This window comes from Podarcis melisellensis (assembly GCF_964234715.1).
Source record: "Podarcis melisellensis genome assembly, chromosome: 11".
Classification (NCBI taxonomy): domain Eukaryota; kingdom Metazoa; phylum Chordata; class Lepidosauria; order Squamata; family Lacertidae; genus Podarcis; species Podarcis melisellensis.
In genome coordinates this window covers 59,948,052-59,970,881 of record NC_138543.1, presented here as the reverse complement: position 1 = coordinate 59,970,881, position 22,830 = coordinate 59,948,052, and the positions used below count along the sequence as shown (strand labels likewise).

The following is a 22,830-nucleotide window of genomic DNA, read 5'->3' as shown; positions in this document are numbered from 1 at the left end:
AATTTTGAACTTCTAGCCACAGACCATCAGAAGTCCTGCATGGATCTTGAACCCAGAATTTTGGAAGCAGGGCCCATGTCACTAGCTCCTTGCAGCGACATGGCAGTTCCATGGTAGATCACTTGCTTTGCTTGCTGAATGTCTCAGGTTCAGTTTCCCAGCATCTCCAAGCAGGGATGGGAACGTCCCTTGTCTAAAACCCAGCCCTGTTGACTTGTCAGACTTGGCAGTTTCCTATGGTGAGAACATAAGTAGGAATCTGCGGCAGAGGGCCAGAGATTGCAGCTGAGCTCTCTGTCCTCTTATCCCAGACATATGGAAACCTGATCCCAGCTCCGTACATGCACAGAGAAGTTCTTTATAATTAACCATTATGTTCTGGTACAGTCAAACCTCGGTTGTTGAACGTAATCCATTCTGTAAGCCCGTTCGGCTTCTGAAACGTTCGACAATCAAATTGTGGCTTCCGATTGGTTGCAAAAGCTTTCTCCATTCAGCAGAAGCCGTGTCGGATGTTCAGCTTCCAAAAAACGTTTGAAAACCAGAGCATTTACTTCTGGGTTTTCGGCATTTGGGAGCTGAAGGTGTTTGGGAACTGAGGTTTGGCTGTATTCAAATGAGGCTCTGGGTCATAGTTCTCGGCTCAAATTATACAGAAAATAGCCAGGGGTTCAAGTTTCTGTTTCCTTCCTTTCTTTTTATATTGCTGTGCAACATCTTTCGAAATGACCTGGATGAAGGAATTGAGGGGGACGCTCATCAAATTTGCAGATGACACCAAACTGGGAGGGGTAGCTAATGCCGCAGAATATAGATTTGGGGTTCAAAATGACCTTAATGGATTGGTGAACTGGGCCCAAACTAATAAAATGAATTTCAACAGTGACAAATGTTAGAACCAGCTGCACAAATACAAGATGAGAGGCATTTGGCTTGCCAATAGTACATGTGAAAAGGATCTAGGGGTCTTGGTGAACCACAAGCTAAACATGAGCCAACAGTGTGATGCAGCAGCAAAAGAGCTAATGCTATGCTAGGCTGCATCAACAGAAGTATAGTGTCCAGATCAAGGGAAGTAATTTGTTGTTGTTGTTTAGTCATTTAGTCATGACCGACTCTTCGTGACCCCATGGACCAGAGCACGCCAGGCACTTCTGTCTTCCACTGCCTCCCGCAGTTTGGTCAGACTCATGTTTGTAGCTTCGAGAACACTGTCCAACCATCTCATCCTCTGTCATCCCCTTCTCCTTGCACCCTCCATCTTTCCCAACATCAGGGTATTTTCCAGGGAGTCTTCTCTTCTCATGAGGTGGCCAAAGTCTTGGAGCCTCAGCTTCAGGATCTGTCCTTCCAGTGAGCACTCAGGGCTAATTTCCTTAAGAATGGATGTGTTTGATCTTCTTGCAGTCCATGGGACTCTCAAGAGTCTCCTCCAGCACCAGAATTCAAAAGCATCAATTCTTCATCGATCAGCCTTCTTTATGGTCCAGCTCTCACTTCCACACATCACTACTGGGGAAACCATGGCTTTAACTATACGGACCTAGTACCACTCTGTTCTGCCTTAGTCAGACCTCACCTGTAGTCCTGTATTCAATTCTGGGCACCACAATTTAAGAAGGATGTTGACAAGCTGGGATGTGTCTACAATTCTATGATTCTTTGATTAATTTGCACCCTCATGAATCTGGTTTGTGATCCTGAACACTAAGGAAGATGACGCAGTCCTTTGAAAATGTGTCCGGCAGAAGGAGATATCTACCTGGAGCTACTGTACATTTGAAGCATTCTGCTGCCAAACAGCTCTGACAATCCATTTACTCAGAATCTCCTTTCATGCCTTTAATCCATTGGTTCGGGTCCAATCCTCAGGAGCAACAGAAAACAGGTTTGCTCCATCTTCTATATGACAGCCCTTTAGATATTCGAAGATGGCTGTCGTGTCAACTATCAGTCTCCTCTTTTCCAGGCTAAACATACCCAGCTCTTTCAACCATTCCTCCTAAGGCTTGGTTTCCAGACGCTTCATCACCTTGACCTCCCTCCTCTGCACACCTTCCAGCTTGTCAATATCCTTCTTAAATTGTGGTGCCTGGAAATGGATGCAGGACTTTAGGTGAGGTCTGAACAAGACAGAATAGAGCAGCCGCCAAGACCATATAACACCGGTCCTGAAAGACCTACACTGGCTCCCAGTATGTTTCCGGTCACAATTCAAAGTGTTGGTGCTGACCTTGAAAGCCCTAAAGCCCTCGGCCTAGGATACCTGAAAGAGTGTCTCCACCCCCATGGTTCTGCCCGGACACTGAGGTCCAGCACCGAGGGCCTTCTGGCGTTTCCCTCACTGTGAGAAGCAAAGCTACAGGGAACCAGGCAGTGGGCCTTCTCAGTGGTGGCACCCACCCTGTGGAATGCCTTCCCATCAGATGTCAAGGAAATAAACAACTACCTGACACTTAGAAAACATCTGATGGCAGCCCTGTTTAGGGAAGTTTTTAATGTGTGACATTTTAATGTATTTTTAATCCTTGTTGGAAGCCGCCCAGAGTGGCTGGGGAAGCCCAGCCAGATGGGTGGGGTACAAATAAATTATTATTATTATTATTATTATTATTATTATTATTATTATTATTACAGTGGTACCTCAGGTTACATACGTTTCAGGTTACAGACTCTGTTAACCCAGAAATAGTGCCTCGGGTTAAGAACTTTGCTTCAGGATGAGAACAGAAATCGTGCTTTGGCGCAGCGGCAGCAGCAGGAGACCCCATTAGCTAAAGTGGTGCTTCAGGTTAAGAACAGTTTCAGGTTAAGAACGGACCTCTGGAACGAATTAAGTACTTAACCCGAGGTACCACTGTACTTCCCTTGATCTGGAGGGCACCAGGTTGGCAAACGCAGTGCCACTGGTGGAATGAGTTGAATCAGTTGGGTTGCGGTTTTAACTGCACATGAGTAATACTACTGGAGGGGGTGGAGCAGAGGAGCTAGCAAAACCGCCCACTCAGCCTTACGCTGTCAAGAAAAAAAGGAAGGAGTGGGAGAAATTGCAGTTGAAGATAAGTTGGTGAGGGTGGAGTTTTTCAGGGGAGGTGTGTCCAGGATTCCTCTCCCTTTCTGCACGTTTATAAGGCGAGGCAGGTCTGCTCCAGAGCTACAGAGAGCCAAGCTTTGAGAACTGAGAGGGACTCTTGCTCACCTTGACACAGAAAGCAGAGAAGAGGCAAGGCAGAGATCATGGGACGGCAGAAGGACCTTCTCTCAGCCATCGGCTTGAGGCTGCGGATCAGGAATAGACTTATCCGTCAGGCCCTGGCTGAGTGTCTGGGAACCTTGATCCTGGTGGTAAGTAGATTTTGGGGGAGCAATGGGCTTGGGAGACAGGAGAAGTTTGGGATTTATTGTATTGCACAGACGTAAGAGTCCAGATTCAGCTTCTCAGAACAGTTGAGGGATGGTTTGTTGAGTGGTGATCCTCAGAGGTTAAAAAGGGTTTGGCAGAAATTTTGGTTCTGGAAGGCCCTCTTGGCTCTGCACAACTGCTTTTAATGGGATGTTTGGAACAGAAATTCCCCTTTCCTTGCGTCCTGGTGGAGGGGGTTGTCTTCAGAAGCTAGGGAGGAATTGGGAATAAAACACTTTCAAAGGTCAAAATGTCTTGGAACAGGAAAGATTTTGAGTTATACAGAACGGCAGCAAACAGTCTTGAAGCGTTCTGTGCAACCTGAAAGCCTGCATGTTCACACAGCCAGCCAAATTGACTCTCCCAAAAGATAGAACTGCAGGCAAGTTTGCATTCAGCGCATGAATTCATAAGCAGAATTCTATAGTTAATATGCTTAGGAGCAATGTCTTGTTTTCACAATAGCCTTGTAAGGTATGCCCTCCTCATAAAATCCCATTTCACAGATTGAGAACTGAGTCTAAGTGACTTTGCGAACATGGTGTTCTCCAGAAGTTTTGGATTACAACTGTAACCAGCACAGAGTTCGAAACAACTGGAGACCACTAGGTTGGTAGAGGCAGTTTTAGGTGTGCACTTAAACTTAGATAGCGGCCCCCACTTTTTAAGGGTGCCAACACCAGCAGTAGCTCCTGGCTGAGCAAGCCTTGAGTGGCAAAATTTCACTTTGCTCTGCATCGTAAGCGAAAGAACCCCAAGTGCTTGCCCAGTTCGAAAGCACGTAAAAGTGCAAGTAGATAAATAGGTACCACTCTGGTGGGAAGGTAAACAGCGTTTCCGTGCGCTGCTCTGGTTCACCAGAAGCGGCTTAGACATGACCTGGAAGCTGTACGCCGGCTTCCTTGGCCAATAGAGCGAGATGAGTGCCGCAACCCCAAAGTTAGCCATGACTAGACCTAACGGTCAGGGGTCCCTTTACCTTTACCTATGTAAATCTCACATGCAACTTGCAATAGCCCAGCTTGGCTCCTTTCTCTTCCAAAATGCACGAGGCAGCTATACTGTCAGAACCTGCAACCCCCCACCCAAACCAAACAACCCCCCCCCAAAAAAAATCCTAGGAACTGTAGTTTGTTAAGAGTGCTGAGAAATGTGGCACTGTGGAGAAACAAACTTCAGTTCCTCGCATTCTTGGGAGGAGGAAAGTGTGGTTTACATGTGCTTTAAATGTACGGTGTGTACATAGCCTGAAAAACATTTGCCACTGTGAAAGAGGGAAATACCATTGCAGAAACTGCTCAGCAGTTTTTCAAGGCAAAGGCTCCCCAAGACTCTGAGCATCTGGGAGCAGTTGCTTAGCTGCATCCCTGTTTTAAAATCATTAAAAAAATCAGAGAAGTGGCTTCCAGATGACCTGCTCCTTGAGCATTCCCGATCTGCTTGCCCAAAGTCTGCTGGGTAGAGAGGTGGTACGGCGTCAGCCATTGACGGAGCATTTGTTCTGAAATGTTTGCAGGGAGGTTAGACATTGTTGCATTAAGTGAGCATCATCCTGCGCTTTCCAGCGCATTTTCCTCCCTTCCCTTCCCTCGTCTCTAAAACCTTACCTTTTGCGGGAATTGGACTTGTTTTGCTCAGATGCCACAACGTTAATTTGCTGGCAGGTAACTGAAAACCCAGCTGAAAAGAGTGGCAGCCTGGAGTTGTCTAGAGATGGGGATTCTGCAGAAATAGGTTGTCCGAAAGACCCCGATGTGTGTGGGTTGTGCGGTCAGTGCTGTGGGCTTTCCCTGTCGGGTGTGGTGGGTGTTTTCAGATGTGTGTGTGTGTCACTTGCCATTGTCGACACAAATGTTCACAATTATCACAGCCCCAGTTGACTGCTTTGGCTCTCTGCTGGGAATGTGAGTTGGTCTGAATGGGTTTTACTTTGAAAGAAGGGATAGCTGGCCTAAGAATGCCTTACTTGCTGCTGGTACCTCGGAACTTAACTGTTCAATTTATAGAAGGTCTAACATTGAGGAAGCTCTTCGATTGAACTCCTGGGATCTCTAGGGAGGGCTAGAAGAGATCTGAAATACTGGAGAGCTGCTGCCCATTTCAGCTTCAAATTCCTCCTTTCAGCTCCCTCTGTCCTCACCCTCCAATATGCTGGAGGGTTGTCACACTCACCAAGCTGTGATGCATAACTCATTCCAAAAGCTGGAGAGAGATTCCCAGCTATCAGGACCCTGCCATTCTCCCCCATCGGCCAGCTCCCACCAGCCACCGGGTACTATTCAGTAACAAGCCCTCCTGCACAGGAATGTCTGGCCAGAAGTGCTAAGAATAAAATTATCTTCCATCTACCCCTGGGCTGAATTCCTGAAGGCCAGAGGTCTCGGGCTGTTGTAGCACAACTCAGTGGCAGAACCCCTCTCATTTCATTGCGACCTGACTATACCTTTTCCATCTTCTAGCTTCTTATTTTTCAACTCTATTGACAGCTCCCTCCTACCCCTCTCATTTTAGCCATCTGTTACCGGCTGCAATCGATTTTCATCAGGCACCAGCTCTCACCACTGTACTGCCCTGTCTTGTTGGAAACCCAGCCAGATGGGCGGGGTAGAAATAATAAAATTATTATTATTATTATTATTATTATTATTATTATTATTATTCCCATGCAAATCTGCCATCTTGTACATGGCAATTTACTGGATAACTTTTTAAAAACCCAAACCCAAACCCAAGTAGACAGGCCCCTGTCCCGCAAAGGTTACAATTTAAAGTTTCACAGTAATGTGGGATCAGACATGGGGAATGGAGGGACGGGAAGGAGGGAAAAGGCAAGGGCTAACGAATGATTTCGTGAGAAGCCTTTAAAATGGCATTAAAGAGGGAAGTCACTGTGTATAATTTCTCTATATGTATGCCCCGACTTCAGAGGGAATGGGAGGAGCTGTGTGTTACGAGATGCTTCAGAGCGCTGGGAACGAGGAAGCGTTTTCAAAGTGTCCTGAAGATCAACTGATCCGTTCCCAAGTTCAGCTTTAGTGGCGGAATGCCAGAGAAGCCCTTATAGGATTTAGCTGAGGGGAAACCAGAGCTGTAAATTTAATTGATTAGAGCGCAATCCAAACCATGTCTCCTTAGAAGTAAATCCCTTTGAATTCAACAGCGGGGCTTGCTTCCAGGTAAATGGGGTTAGGACCACAGCCTTAGCTGGTTACATTAATCAGTTAGGAAGACCTCTCCAGGGACTGAAAAGACACCTGGGTGAATTAGCCAAAAGATTCCCCTTCTTAATGTATTGTTTTAAATGTAAATATTTATTTTAAAAATTGCATCATTTTAAATGCAAGTGTTTATTAGGATGCATGAAAATGTGTGCAAATTTAATTATTGGACTTAGTCCAACCCGAGGCAGTTTACACTGAAGTAAGCCACACTCTAGTCAGTGGGGCTTCCTCCCAGGGAAGCATGCATAGGATTGCAATTTTAGACTGAAATCCTAGGAGGAGGTAGCACAACCATTGCACCAAATGAATACAGATCCAATACAGATTTAAAAGCTGCCTTTCCTCCCACCCCAAGTCCCCCCTCTATTTTCCTGGCTCCTTCACTCATTCACTTCACATCCACTTTGCTCCAGGCAGTAGTGATGAGCTGCGCCATGATGGCTGGTTGTGGGCTAGGACTGGGAGCATCTCTCAGCTGCTGGAGAAAACCTTCTGGACTGAGCCAGGAGCTCCTTTCAGGCTGACCATTAGGTCCAGACGTGGCCAACTCTGGGGTTGCAGTGCTCATCTCGCTTTATTGGCCGAGGGAGCTGGCATACAGCTTCCGGGTCATGTGGCCAGCATGACTAAGCCGCTTCTGGCGAACCAGAGCAGCTCATGGAAATGCCGTTTACCTTCCCGCTGGAGTGGTACCTATTTATCTACTTGCACTTTGACGTGCTAGGTGGGCAGGAGCTGGGACTGAACAACAGGAGCTCACCCCGTTGCGGGGATTCGAACCGCCGACCTTCTGATCGGCAAGTCCTAGGCTCTGTGGTTTAACCCACAGCGCCACCTGCATCCGGAGCCTTTTATACCTTGGGCCAAAGTTCCTCCTCCTCCTCTGGGGGCCCAGCTAGGTGGGGCTGAGGAGCAGGAGGGGGGAAGAGGCTGGCCATGGGGTGTGGCGCCCTGGGCCAAGCAGGAGGCCCCCATAGCTGCTTGTCTCAAGGAGCCCTCAGGCCCCAGCTACTCTCTTTATCAGCTCCCCGCAGGCAGCAGGACCAGGCGCTGAGCACACAGCCCAGGAGACACCCTGGAAGCTCACAGTCTGAGAGCCATTTTGCAGGGGCAAAACACACCCCACAGACCCATTTAGACCCATTGCACAGATGAATAGCACAATGGGTGCAGGAAGGGACATGTCCTGGGTGACGCAAAACCAGAGCTCCTCTCAACAAGCCCCAAAAAGGGGGAGTATAGGATTGGCAGGACTCTGGGGGAAGAGGGGCTGGAGTCTGGCTTGAAAGAGGGGGGCAGTGGTTTGTGGGGAACTGGGCCGGCCAGGAGGAAAGAGTTGGAGGCAGGGGAAGCTTCAGAGCTGGAGGAAGAGGAGGAGGAAGAGGCAAGGCAAGGGCCAGGGGTTTCCTCACCCCCTACTGCATCTCAACTCTCTCAGAACCCAGAGAGGACTGATCAGGATTATTGGGGGTAAATTATCCTTGCATTTTCCACCCAGAGACAGGAGGCAAAGGGCTTCACTCGGGGTTCATCTCAATACAAAAATCTCCAAATGGGTCCGACCTTCAATGCCTAAAACTCCAAGGATCTAGAGATCACGCTAAGGGTGGCCAAATTCTGTGCGACTGCCATAAAACTCAGGGAACAAGCTGTCCTACCAAAATGATCAAGGTTTTAAACGACAATTTTAGGTTATATTTTAGTGACCAAGGTTTAATATATATTTTTAATTGCCACTATATCTGAATTGTCTTTGTTATACCCAATTGCAATTCAACGGAATCCTGTTGTGTTTTATTATTTCCCTGATATTGTTAGTGAGCCGGAACTGGTCTGTGGCCGTAATAAATTCAATTCAATACCTGGCTCTCGCTCTGAGATGGATTGTGGGAGGCAGGGAAGCGCTGAGTGCAAAAGCACTTTGCCTGCTGGAAACCCTCCTTAAGAAGCTGAGGTTCTCCTCCACCACCAATGCAGAGGGACTTCTGAGTAAACGTGTAAAAGTCTGTGTGGTAATCTCAACTCGGGTTTCTTAAAGCCTTAGTGAGAACTTCAGCTTTTTTCTGCAGTGAGAACTTTCACTCCTGTACGCCTTAGGGAATTCCTGCTTCTCAGAAAACGCTTCCATCAGTGCCAGGTTTAAGAAATTAATCTCAACACGCCCTGCAATCATTCGAGATCCATATCACATCTTCATTAGAGCAAAGGAAACCTGCAAAAGCCTCCAGGTGAAACAGTCCACCCTGCGAATGCTCCAGGGATTTGCTTTCAACAGGGAAACGGCTTCCATCGGAGTGTTTTTAAATGAGTAATAATATATAAGGAGTGTGGAGCTACAGGAAGATGAACTTTAGCAGGGACTAGTAGGCCCTTCCTTAAACATCTGCACAAGAGGCAGTAACTGTTGGGCAAGGTCTCTCTACCTGGAGGGCTTGTTATCTACCTGCGGGTACACACCCATCCGGCTCGGCAGGGCAGGGCAGTTGAGCACACAGCAGCTCCAATAAAATGGGACCCAAACCCCTGGAAGGAAAAAGAAAGTGGCGGCTTCGAGAGTGCCATAAACTTGCAAAACAGCAGAGAGAAATGTCCCATTGCAAAAGCCGCCTTGTTGCGTGAGGCCAAACCAGAGTGTTACGCTCACAACGTGCAATTTTGTCGCCTTCTGCTGTGATCTTGATCTGGATGCAACTATGCCTGCTCCGAACGCTGGATATTTACACCAATAAGAAAGTTATAGAATCACAAATCTGTAAGAATTGGAAGGGACCCTGATGATCCTCTAGTCCAACCCCCTTCAATGAAGATGATGATGATGATGATGATGATGATAATAATAATAATAATAATAATAATAATAATAATAATAATAATAATAATAATTTATTTATTTATACCCTGTCCATCTGGCTGGGCTTCCCCAGCCACTCTGGGCGGCTTCCAACAAAATATTAAAATACAATAGTCTACTAAACATTAATAGCTTCCCTAAAGAGGGCTGCCTTCAGATGTCTTCTAAAAGTCTGGTAGTTGTTGTTCTCTTTGACATCTGGTGGGAGGGCATTCCATAGGGCGGGTACCACTACTGAGAAGGCCCTCTGCCTGGTTCCCTGTAACTTGGCTTCTTGCAGGGACCTCAGCGCTGGACCTCAGTGTCCGGGTAGAATGGACAGAACAACCCCTAACAGATGGGCCATCCAGCCTCTGTTTAAAATTGAATGTTTTTAAATGAACGCACCACCTTCCAAGCGGGTCAGTTCCACTGTCAAACGGCCCTTGCCACCAGAAAGTTCTCCTCAATGTTTAATCGAAATCTCCTTCCTTGTCATTTGAATCTGTTGTTTGGGCAGCTGTGCCTGCGTGGGAACACCAGTGCAGCTCTCTGCAGGACTTGCTGTGCTGAGTTGCAACTGCATGGGTACAGACCTTACCAGTGGCGTAGCGTGGGGGGTGCAGGGGGGCCGGCTGCACCGGGCGCAACATCTGGGGGCCGCGCGCTCGCACTCGCAGCTCTCTGCCCCTACCTGGCTCACTCAGGGTTAGGGGGCGCAAATTACTTGCCTTGTCCCGGGTGCTGACAACCTACGCTATGCCACTGGACCTTACTCATCAGTAGAACTTATGATATTGCACCTCTCTGAGGGTCCTGTGCTGTGCAGCTGATCCCTAACCTCTTCTCCCCTCAAATCTTGGGGTGCTGGCATGTTTGCATTGCCAGATGCCCTGCTTTGTTCTCTGGTGGCGAACACTATTCGCTTCTGAGCCAGATGCAGGGATAAAGTCCTGCCTGGAAGTCGCTTCTTAATCCTCTGCTCTCTTTTCCTGCCTTTGCTAAAGTGTCCAGATCTTTTGTAGTAACATCTGGAAGAAAGTTTTTTTTAAAGGGGGGAGAGTTCAAAGGGGGAAGGCAAACATCTGGGATTTCCCTGCTTGCCGTTAAGACAGTGATCTGAAGGTGGCTTCCTAACATAGAGGAAGTTGGAGACAACGATGCTTCCGAATGCCAGTTTCTGGAAACCACAAGAGGGGAAATTGAGCTCTTGTGCTTGGCTTGCAGGCATCTGGTTGGCTACTGTTGGAACAGGATACGATTGGCCTGATCCAGCAGGATCCTCTCCTTCTGTTCTTACGATATGATTTATCCCAGACTTGCTCACACTCATGCCATTTGGACTTTTTACTTTGGTCACAGAGAGATTAATGAGACATCAGAGAGAGAGAGAGAGAGAGAGAGAGAGAGAGAGAGAGAGAGAGAGAGAGAGAGAGGTTTTCTCCCCTCAATTTAGTCCCCAAATCCAATGCACTATGCCAGCTTCAACCATCCTGGTGGTCTCCAGACCCTCCGTCTGGGACAATCCTGGAATTACAGAAGCAATCTCTGTTTGTGATCATCCCCCAAAGTTCTGCTTTTGATGTCCCTATTTTCACTGCAGAAATGTTGGGGGCGGGCGGGTATGGAATAGGACGTCCCTCTTTTCCCTGGAGAAATGTTGGAGAGGATGCTATCAGCCTCAGCCATCCTGGCCACAGGAGCGGTAATCAAATACACCTGGAGGGCACCAGGTTGGGGAAGATTGCATTGTGCAGGTGGCAGGCTTGGGAGGTTTTTCTTCCAACCCATCCTTTTCCAAAGGTTAAAGAAACTCGCAGTTGTACTCAAATTTGCTTACTTTAGAAGAGATTTTCTTTTAGCCAATCCGAAAAGGTTTGCACTTCTGTTCACTTGCACTGAAGCCCCACCTCCTGAAAAGACTTGAGCAACAGAGAGGCACAGGAAGCTGCCTTCTTCTGAGCTGTGCCATCTAGCTAGTATTGTCTGCATGGACTGGCAGCAGTTATCTGGGCTTTCGGGCAAGGTTTTCTCCCAGGCCTCTTTGGCGAAGCCAGGGATTAAGCCTGCGACCATCTGCATGCAAGGAAGATGTCTGCCACTGAACTATGGCCTTCTCCAGCTGCAACACACTGGCCACCAGCAGAGATCTGCAGAATGTGTGCTGCAGCCATCACGGGTGGCAAGCAAAGCCCTCTTGTTCCAGGGCGCCAGCTTTTTAAACTTTAAGGTGAACTGATCCCCCACCTCCAATTTGCGTGAAGGGATCTCCTCGCTAGGAGCTCAGAACCTCTGTTCCTTTAAATGTCAACCTTTCGTGTTTTTATCTGGGTGTTTGTGAGGGATGGCCTAGCTGACTGATTTTGGCAGGTTGGATTAGCATTCGCTGGTATTTGCTGTTGTTTACGCACAGCAACAAAGGAGAGCTGTGAACAGAGGAGGCTTGGCTGTTCTTCAAAAAGGCAGCTCTGGAGAAAGGCAAACACAGACGGATCTGCCCCATGGGGCCGCTCTCCCTTGGGCAGTCCCAGTGGCGTAGCGTGGGGGGTGCAGGGGGGGCCGGCCACACCAGGCTCAACATCTGGGCGTTAGGGGCACAAATCCACGGGTTAGGGGGTGCAAATCCACGGGTTAGGGGCCACAAATTACTTGCCTTGCCCCGGGTGCTGACAACCCACGCTACGCCACTGGGCAGTCCTCCTGTCAATCACCATGGACAGCTCATCCACACTTGCATGTGGCCCATGTTTTATTCTCTTTGTCCCAACCGAGAGGTTTTTCCTTTGCCTTGCTGCTTTCCCAGGGAAAACCCACTGCTGAATCGGAACAAATGTCAATCTTCAGAAAACCCGACTGATGTCTGTGATGATTCAGAAGTAAACAGTGGGCTTTCCTGGGGGAAATGGGTGGGGTAAATGAAAATCCTCTTGCATAGGAAAGTGGAATTGTGGATGAAGGAGAGCTGTCCGTTCTCTTCCTGATGCTTTTTACGTGGGAAAACACTCTGATAAATTGTACTCTAAATTGTGCAAATGGGTGGCACACAATCTGGGGTGCCATTTAGACTTTGCACCCCAGGCTCCGTAAATCTCTGGGCTGACCCCTACTCTGGGACAAAAGTTTCCTGCGTGCTCTTAGCATAGCTGTCAACTTTTCCCTTTTCTTGCGAGGCATCCTATTCGGAATAGGGGAATTTCCCTTACAAAAAGGGGAAACGTTGACAGCTATGGCTCTTAGCAACACTGGGCTCAGGAGGAAATAAGTTTCAAGAAATGCGGGGTTTTGTGGCCTGTCAGTCACTCCTTTTAATCTCCATCTCTCACCCTCCACCATGTGAGACCGCTCTCTCATTCAAGGTCTCGGAGCCTCGAGATTTGACAAAAGCCTTGAGCAACTCCAACTGAGCCAGGTTTCATTGTTCAAAAGAATCCAGTTTTCCCGAAAGCTTTGAATCGGCCCCTGTTGCTGCGGTTAAGGCTGGTTTGCAAAGGCTGTTTGCGCTTCATGCTTCGTCACCTTGACCTCCCTCGCAGGGAAGTTGTGACTCTGGGCGATAACATTCTTTCTGGGCTAGTCGAACATACACACTGCAAAGACTTGTGTGTGTGTGTGTTTGTCCTGTACTGATTCAGAGGTCGTAGGACAAAGTTGAAGGACAAATAACCCTTCAGAGCTCTTTGTGTCCAACAAGGAGCAGAAAAACAGAGAGGGGGGGAACCACTTTGTCTGTTTAAGGAAGGGGAGGAACCCTAATCGTAAAGGCAAACAGAGGACTGGCTTGCATAATGCAGAAATAAAAGTTCTTTTCTGTAGGCACGCAGATAAACTTATCCATTGCACTGTGCATACAGCGTACTTCAAAATCACTAAAGTCCACATTCTGTGCCAAGCTAATTGAAACTGTGCAGCAGGAAATGTGGAATTCTGCAGCCTGTTGTGACTGAAGAAATTCAGCTCTTTTGCTTGGTTATTCTACTGTCCATCTTGAGATTTTTGGATTGAAGCTTTGCTAACGTATATGGCATGTGTGCCAATCAGATGGCCGGATCCTGTGTCTCAAATATCATGCTGGTTCCTGTGTGCCCAGTGAATATATCTTTGTTTTATACCCAGCCGTCGATTCTGTTGTCAGCAGCTGTTGAAGCCCACCTGCCATGTGGGCTATGCGATAATGTGGCAGAATGATAATTCATTCCAAGCTGAGCTAGGCTGCAGTTCTTGGATGTTCTGTGTTTTTCTCCCTGTTGCTTTCAGTGGGACTGAGGATGCAACATTGTCTAGCCTCCCTGAAAGCAGAGACATTAAGCAGACCTTCTTGTCTGATTTCCCCACAAACAAGTTAAGGTGAATGCTCAATATACAAGTATCTGGAAGTACCCTAGAATTTTTGGATTTGTGAAGATCTGCATGATTTGTGGCTCAGCGGATTGACACAAATGTTTTTCTATTTCTGAATTGTGATATTTTGGAGGATATTTAAATCCATAGCTCTAGATCCAACCTACAGGCTACTAATCAAAACAACAAGATCAATAATATATTTAAATCCATGTGAGAGATCAACTTCTCTTATGGGACTTTTTGTAGTGCATAGATGCAAAAGAGGAATCTTGGTTTGGTTTTTATTTTAAATCTTTAGCCAGCAAACCATCAGCTAATTCAATAGACTGTCTTGCCCCACCTGCATGTTACAGGTGGGCTGTCCTTCCTTTATCATTTTTAAAACACCACTTATAAGCATTTTAAAAAACTAAACAAAAACAACAACTACACAAATTCCCCAATGAAATCAGAGCCAACAGTTTACATTTTGAAAAACTGCTCCAGGACAGAAGGCATGAGTTAGTGACATCACTGCTTCCAGCCAATCAGTGCTGTGCACAACCAACTTCCGCTGTAAACACTCTAAACTGGGTTCTCCTAAGCTCAGTTTAGGGTGGAAGGTTGTACACCTGAGAATGTGGTTAGTGAACATCTGCAGCAGGATCACCTCTTAGAATGCCTGAAGAACAGAAAGGGAAATCACTGGGTGCCTTTCATAAAGTAAAATTATACTTTGGTGCTGCTAGAGGATGTGATCCATGAAACTGGATTTGACCAAGATTTTTTCCCTCCTTTCAGGTGTTTGGTTGTGGTTCAGTGGCCCAGTCTGTACTCAGCGGTGGAAAAAACGGACAGTTCCTGACCATCAACCTGGCTTTTGGCTTTGCTGTGACACTTGGAATTCTGATCGCTGGACAGATCTCTGGTATGTGCCTGAACTTTATGATAGGACACAGATTTGGCCACAGTTGACTAAGGACCTCCCATTGTGGAATTTAGGTCCGCCTGAATCTTACTGTCTGTCAGTAGGTATTCCCTGTGCCTTCCAGGAACTGAGAGCAGCACTTGAAGGCCTCAGCCCCAGGCTCACTTACTTGGGAGGAAACCTCACGGGATATGGACTTAACATGAATTTATCTTATTCTAAAGCAGACATGCATTTAAATTTAAGTCATGTGTGATGAGAGAACTCTTGCGCAGTAGCTTACTTTGCATAATTGAGGCAAGGGTTGAAGTGGTTTAAGTTAGACATAAATTAAACTTGCTCCAGCTTTGCATTATCCTGAAACAAACCTGTCCTCTTTCCAAGAAGCAACCTTTGCGTCAAGACTTTGACATGTTTAGTCATGTCACGAGAAGGATCCCTGATCCATGGAGGGTTGCACCACCTACGAGATGTCCCCAGTAATATGAGCAGCTTTAGAACCATAGAATTGTACAGTTGGAAGGGCCACCGAGCCCAGCTCTCTGCCGTGCAAAACCCTCTCCATCTTATGCAAGACTGGAAACAAAACAAGCACCCTAACCATGGCATTTTTCCACAGGTGCCCATTTGAACCCTGCTGTCACCTTCGCCATGTGCCTTATGGCCCGGGAACCTTGGCTCAAGCTGCCTATTTATTCCTTAGCACAAACCATCGGGGCATTCCTAGGAGCGGGTATCGTCTTCGGCTTGTACCATGGTAAGTGAGCAAGCACATGGGTTGAGCATGTCTTCCCGAGCCTCTGGAACCTGCCTTTCCTTCCGACTTAGACCTGGAATGGTAATGGGGACTTGAAATTAGCACAGTTCCTTCATAAGAGTTTTAGGACATGGCAGTTTAATTCAGGGCAGGAATTACCGTATTTTTCGCTCTATAAGATGCACCAGACCATAAGACACACCTAGTTTTCGGAGGAGGAAAACAAGAAAAAAAATATTCTGAATCCCAGAAGCCAGAACAGCAAGAGGGATCGCTGCGCAGTGAAAGCAACGATCCCTCTTGCTGTTCTGGCTTCTGGGATAGCTGCGCAGCCTGCATTGGCTCCATAAGACGCACACACATTTCCCCTTACTTTTTAGGAGGGAGAAAGTTCGTCTTATAGAGCGAAAAATACGGTATTTTGCATCATTTCTCCTCTGGTCTGGTGGAGCTCCTCTTTCCTTTGGTGGGCAGGCAAAGTGAACGGTGTTATATCTTGGCCCTGGAGAGGGGAATAACCCAGTTTCCATAGAACCTTACAGACCTCAACATTAGAATGAGGGAATCAAGGGCAGCTGCAACTGAGCTGAAGGAATACACATTGAGGTCCTGTTGCCTTTTATGTTGAGACTTTGCCTAGAGTCCCTCCAGTTAGTGCACTAGGATTCAAAGATGGGGAATTCCCTGTGGTCCTGTTGGATTCCAATTCCCACTAACCCCAGCTAGCCTGACCAAGGGATGATGGGAGTTGTAGTCCAACAACCTCTTGGGGGTGTGTGATTTTCCTGGTTTAAACATAGATGAATCCCCCCCCCCCAATAGCCAGCTTTGTTTCTTAAAAACAAATAATTTTTAAAAACCAATCCTTTGGGGGAGCACAGGATCTCCATCCACGCTGTATCCTATCTACTGATATATCCCCCCTCAAGAGTAAGAATAATCTTCTCCATATATTTATGATATAAAGAAACTGGGAATGGTGGCAAGGCTTTGATGAGATGTCTACTTTGTTTCCTTTTTTCCTAGATGCTATTTATGACTTTGGTGGGAGCCAGCTATTAGTCACTGGTGACAACGCCACCGCAGGGATATTTGCTACTTACCCTTCAAAGCACTTGACCCCCGTCAATGGATTTTTTGACCAGGTAAGAATGGGAGGGCTTTTGTAAGGCATTCTGAGCCAAAAGAGCCCGAATGCTGTAAGAGGTGCAACAGGGAGACATTTTGAGGCAGAGGAAAACCAGATTCTCATCTCTTCCTCCTTCTCCTTCTCAGTTCATCGGCACAGCAGCCCTGCTCGTGTGCGTCTTGGCTATTGTGGACCCCCACAACAACCCAGTCCCCAAAGGACTGGAGGCTTTCACCGTTGGCTTTGTCATCTTGGTCATTGGAACATCCATGGGCTTCAACTCTGGATATGCCGTCAACCCGGCTCGAGACTTTGGACCCCGTCTCTTCACTGCCATTGCTGGCTGGGGCTCAGAGGTTTTCACGTAAGTTGATGTGCCTTCACAGTAGATCATGGGTGGTCCTCCAGAGGTTGCTAGACCACAACTCCCACCATCCCTGGCCTTGCCCATGGTAGCTTAGGCACGTAAGAGCTGGAGGGCTGGTTCTTCATCCTTGCAGAAAACGTCATCAACAGGACTTTGCTTGCATTTGTTTTCATTTGAATTTTCATTCGTGAGCAGGGAGCTCGTAATAATGAACTCTGGCTTGGGAACATCACAACTGCTATTGTTTCAAAGGCTGGTGTTTTGGAGGTGCTATTGCATAAATAGCTGCCCTCCAGCAGTTTCGGACTCCAGTTCTGATCAGCCCCACTTAGCATAGCCAGCGGTCAAGGATGATGGGAATTGTAGTCCACAACTTTGGGGAGGCATCTGAAGCTCAAGCACTTTCAATGTTTTGTTGTTGTTTTTTTACTGGGACACACTGACAGCAACTGGAGACTTTTATGGGTGGCTTTTGGACTTTGATCCGCCTTCCTGAAATTTGGAGGAGCCTTTAATGATGGCAAGTTAGTGTCCGAGGCTCAATATCCCTGTCAAGACATAGTCCTGGTCTATGCGCCTAGGTAGGATCTGAGGACAATTTAATTGCAAGCAAGTCCTTGGCTGACCTCCTGAGAAATATTTTTGATGTTGATACCATCCATGGAGTCTCACGTACCAGCTGCCTTTGTGAGAGGGAGGAGTTTGGGATTGCTCCATGGAGGATGGTTGAGTTAGAGTGATATTTCCCAATTTTTTTGAAAATGGGGAGACATGAAGCTAAATTCCAGGTGTCCTTGGACCTCAGGTCTACTTTTAGGGGGAAAACTGAGTTAATAACAGGAGAGGCTGTCACTGGGTGGGGAGTGCTTCTTGGGATGGGACAGGCAGTCTCTTCTGAGAGGAGAAATGGGCCTTGAGGCCATTTTGGATAGAATAAAAAGGAGAAGCACACAACCAGATTGGCCGACCTTCCTATCTCACCCTTCCATTTCCTTGTGTTTGCCTCTCACAGGACTGGCAGGGGCTGGTGGTGGATCCCCATTGTGGCTCCTTTCCTCGGAGCCACGGCCGGCGTGCTGGTCTACCAGCTGATGATCGGTTGCCATGACGAACCGCCTCAGCACCACCTTCACCAACACGAATGCGACGAGGAGGAAGCAGTCAAGCTGTCCAAGGTGAAGCAGAGGGACAACGTTTGAGGCTCCCTGCAGAAGCGCGACCACCCCTTGGGGTGCCAATGGACTTTTTTTGTTACAAAAAACCAACCAAAAAACTCAAAAAAATAAACAAAGGACTGATAGAACCAAAAAGAAGAGAGCAAGAAGATAACAAGACACACAGTTAGGAATTTCTTCTCCCTACCCCAATTTCCCCAACCCCACTTTTCCTCTGCTTTCCCCAATTGCTACGCCACCCTTGGGTCATTTGCTTTACAAATTATGCTGTAAGCTTGAGGATCTGGGGCCTCACTTGGCTGCACTGGGGAATAGTGTGCGCCATGGAAGTCATCATAGCTGTCAACTTTCAGATTTGAAAATAAGGGATCAGCAGCCTCGAAAATAAGGGATCAGCAGCCTCACCTGTCCCGGGGGCAGTCTAAGGGATATCTAACAATCCGGGATAGCAACAGGAAATGGCGCTGGAATAAGGGAATTTCCCGCAAAAAAAGGGAAGGTTGACAGCTATGGAAGTCATTAAAGCGTTAAGGCCTTCGAAGCCTGAATCCTACTTTTCCCAAGTACCAACAACTCCACTCTTGGCTCCCTGACATCCCCTTTGGCAAGATGCATGCAAGCACATATTGATGCGGGAACACCTTTCTAAATAGTTTTGGGGCGACCAGGTGGGTTAGAGTTAGGAAGAGTATTATGCCATTGCTGCCTATTCCTCCCCGGGCAAATCTCTGCAGGGCTGGTATCATCTCCTGGCTGCCAAGGTGGGGTTACGGGCCTTTCCTGGCCAATCTTTTCCTCAGAACAAGCTATACGGGCAGGAATGATTTCGAGCTCCTTTTAGGGATGGGCATGAGAAACCACTGCCTGGAACGTCAACGGAATAAAAAAGACGAGGCGTTGGGAGAACCTGAAGGAAATGTTGGTTTTCATAGGGTGCAAGATTCATTACAGAGGCTCTTTGCCGCATCAAGCTTTGTAAATATAAAGATGTAACACCTTGTTATGTTCTGTCACAGCGTCCGGGCTTTGAAAAATGTGTGTGTGAGAGAGAGAGACAGAGAGAGAGCATGTATATTGAGTTTTTACTTCAGGGTGTTATGCCCCTTTACACCTATCCCTAGTTAGCGAGTTTTCAGCTCCATTCATGCCGGCTACAATTCTACACGCTTGAAATCAAGAAGCATAAAGGCCCTTCACTCTCTTGTGGTCTTTTATTGCGATAAACACTAATTCCACCCTAGGCACTCGTTGCAGAAAATGTTGGGATAAAATGGTGCCTGGAACGGTGCTGAATTTATGGCGGTACCAGCAGTTTCCTTGCACAGGGAGCTGAGCCGAGAGCCCACAAAATAACAATAAATAAATAACAAATTATTGTGAAAATAATAATTTGGGGGGGGCACTGCCAAATTTTGTCCTCGCTCAGGGCACCATATTGCCAAAGTCCGCCCCCGCCAGGAACCTGGAAAGCCAGGAACCTTGGTCCATCCGCCAATTGTCTTCACTGATTGGCAGCAGCCTTCCAGGACACATTCTCAGCCTTAGCTGGAGATGCCAGGATTCGAACCTGATTCCTAAGTGACTCCACTTAGCATTCATGCCTATGACACAGAGGCACCCCCCGCAGGACCCAACATGGGAGACCTTCTCCGTTTAGCAAAGCAGAGCGGTATTACCTGTTAGGTACACTTTTGGGATGCTCAGAACTGGGCTTCCTCTTACCCTAAGGCTGTCGTTTTGTTGCATGACTCCAATTTATAAGGCAACCAGGTGTCGCTAAAATGTTTTCAATCGTGATTTTAAATATTGCACGGCATTCCTTGGAATCGGAACATCGCCCCTCTTGGGGGGTGGAATTCCTTCCTGTAGGGAAAGGTAAAAAAAACCAGGCATGTGCTTCCCACCCAACCCGATTTGTTGCATAGTTGCAATCTGCCGTGTTGCTCCGATACAATTTGTAATGTCTACACCATTTGTAATGTATTTCCAATTTGTCTTTGTTTTTTTTAATAAAAATAAATGCATATATAAATTGTCTAATTACAGTCTTCGGGGTTTCCTTTTTCAGTTGGTCAGTAATAAAAGTTGGTGGGAAATGCAAAAAAAAAAAAAAAATGCCCAGCAGATTAAAAAAAAAACTACCTGTGCTACTAGATCCCAGAGATCTGGTGAGATTGACTCATCGACAGATAGATTGCTGCTTTCTTAGGGTTGCCATATGTCCTCTTTTTCCAGGACACTCCCTCTTTTTCTGGGAGTAAAATTTCTGTTCGGATGGATTTTTAAAATTGTCTCTGGCTTTGCTTTTTGGATGAGACATAGACATAACTTGAAGACTTGCTCTCCTCTCCTCTCCTCCCACCCCCTTCAGCAACATATCACAGTTTATATAGCCTACATATAGTAGGGGTATTTAAAATGAGAGTCATCTTAGCATCCTCATTTTTGTTCTTCAAAATATGGCAACCCTAGCTTTCATAGAATTATAGAATTGTAGAGTTGGAAGGGACCGCAAGGGTCATTTAGTCCAACCCCCTGCAATGCAGGAATATTTTCTCCAACGTGGGGCTCAAACCCATGACTCTGAGATTAAGAGACTCATGCTGTACCGGCTGAGCCAAAGGCTCTGCTTGGAATGGGCCTGGTGAGCTTCATTTGAGAAAGCATTCCTTGGGAAAGGTGCCACCACAAAGAAGGCCCTGCCTCTGGTAGAAATCAATTCAGTTTTAGAAGCGGTTGAAGTGGGCCTCCCTCAGAGAAGGGCCAGATGGAAGGAGGTGGCCAAACCATGGCTGTGTAAGAAACACTTTATCCATGTCTGGAAGTCCAGTGGTTCATGAGTCAGGCTGCAAGGGAATGACAATGAGACTAAATTGCACAGAGCGTCCAGGTCCTAAACCTTCTCTCAAATGTGTGTCTGGACCCGGGAGACTTCTCTGCACAGAGTGTAGTGTTCTTGTGCATGGAAGATGCAGTCCAAGATGGGATTGTGCATTTTGCAAACAAAACAGCTTTGTGCCACTGCAAAAAAACCATCCCATCGCCTCGAACCATAGGCTACTCTACCTGTTGCTGTTGGGAGTTGGGGTACAACATTGTCCACTGTTGTGCTCCTGCATATCGGTAATCTCTCACAGCCCACACAAAAAAGATCCCAGGCTCTTCCACCCCTTAGGCTCACAGACCAAGCCTTCTGCTTGCTGGCATTGATAAATCGCCTCTTGCCCAAACAGGAGATTAGAAAATGGCTGTGCTCCTGGCTTCCCCACACCCCGCTGGAACTGAGTCAAGGCTTTTTTTCCTGACAAAGCTGAACTGGAATTTCACATGCTGCATCAGTACCTTTCCCTGTTGATATTAATTATAGCAATAGTAATATTGTCATGGTTGTTCTTAAATCACCCTGGTGTGTTATCCCGGGAGTGTGGACAGCAGAAAAGGACATGAGATATTCTTCTGGGCAGAGACATTACAAGTTGCAGGAACGAGCACTGTCCCTTGTCTTGAAATAACTTGGCAGAGATAAATTTTATTTTATTTTCTCTTGGAAGAAGATTCCACCCAACTCATGGGAGGACTATTTAGAGCAGTGTTTCCCAAACTTTATTGCACCCCCTTAGTTCCACAAATGTGCCCCCAGTTCTCACTACCCTATAGGTAAAAAAAAGAGTAAAGGATCCCTGGATGGTTAAGTCCAGTCAAATTCGACTATAGGGTGTGGCGTTCATCTTGCTTTTCAGGCCAAGGGAGCTGGCATTTGTCCACAGATAGCTTTCCAGGTCATGTGGCCAGCAGGACTAAACCACCTCTGGCACACAGAGGACTGTGATGAGTGCCAGAGTGCACGGAAACGCCGTTTACCTTCCTGTCACAGCAGAACCTGTTTATCTACTTGCACTGGTGTGCTTTCAAACTGCTAGGTTGGCAGAAGCTGGGACAGAGCAATGGAAGCTTATCCTGTTGCACAGAACTTCTAACCGTGCGATCGGCAAGCCCAAGAGGCTCAGTGGTTTAGACCACAGCACGATGCCCCTACCCTACAAAAAGCATTCTTCAGAATAGTGCTTTGCATGACCCACTAAGGGAGAGCATCGCACAATGAAATTCAAAACAACTGCAATCAATTTCACAGTTACCCAAAATCCAATTAAAACGATGTAGCTGAATTCATTTCCTCAGTAGAGATGTATGGAAGTGAGAGCTGGACGATAAAGAAGGCTGACTGCCGAAGAATTGATGCTTTTGAATTCTGGTCCTGGAGGAGACTCTTGAGAGTCCCATGGACTGCAAGAAGATCAAACCTCACCATTCTTAAGGAAATCAGCCCTGAGTGCTCACTGGAAGGACAGATCCTGAAGCTGAGGCTCCAAGACTTCGGTCACCTCATGAGAAGAGAAGACTCCCTGGGAAAGATGGAGGGCACAAGGAGAAGGGGACGACAGAGGATGAGATGGTGGGACAGTGTTCTCGAAGCTACCAGCATGAGTTTGACTGTGGGAGGCAGTGGAAGACAGGAGGGCCTGGCGTGCTCTGGTCCAGGGGGTCACAAAGAGTTGGACACGACTAAACAACAACAAGCTCAATTATTTGACATACTTTATGAACTTGACCCAGTGATCCTAACTCTTCATAGTCTGGTAGTCATTGACACCTTCAGCGTCCCCCCGTCATCCTTTTTCCTATTAGCACCCCACCCACAG

At 47.1% G+C, this 22,830-nt stretch overlaps 1 protein-coding gene across 1 annotated transcript; it reads left to right on the top strand.

Annotated features, from left to right (window-relative positions):
* Positions 1-3,148: 3,148 nt before the first annotated feature.
* LOC309380138 (aquaporin-3-like) lies at positions 3,149-20,170 on the top strand. The gene is made up of 6 exons (XM_081929986.1): positions 3,149-3,345; positions 14,576-14,702; positions 15,322-15,459; positions 16,486-16,604; positions 16,735-16,952; positions 17,968-20,170. Exons 1-6 carry the CDS (start codon positions 3,238-3,240, stop codon positions 18,152-18,154), a joined length of 897 nt encoding a protein of 298 aa, XP_081786112.1. The 5' UTR covers positions 3,149-3,237; the 3' UTR covers positions 18,155-20,170.
* Positions 20,171-22,830: the final 2,660 nt, after the last annotated feature.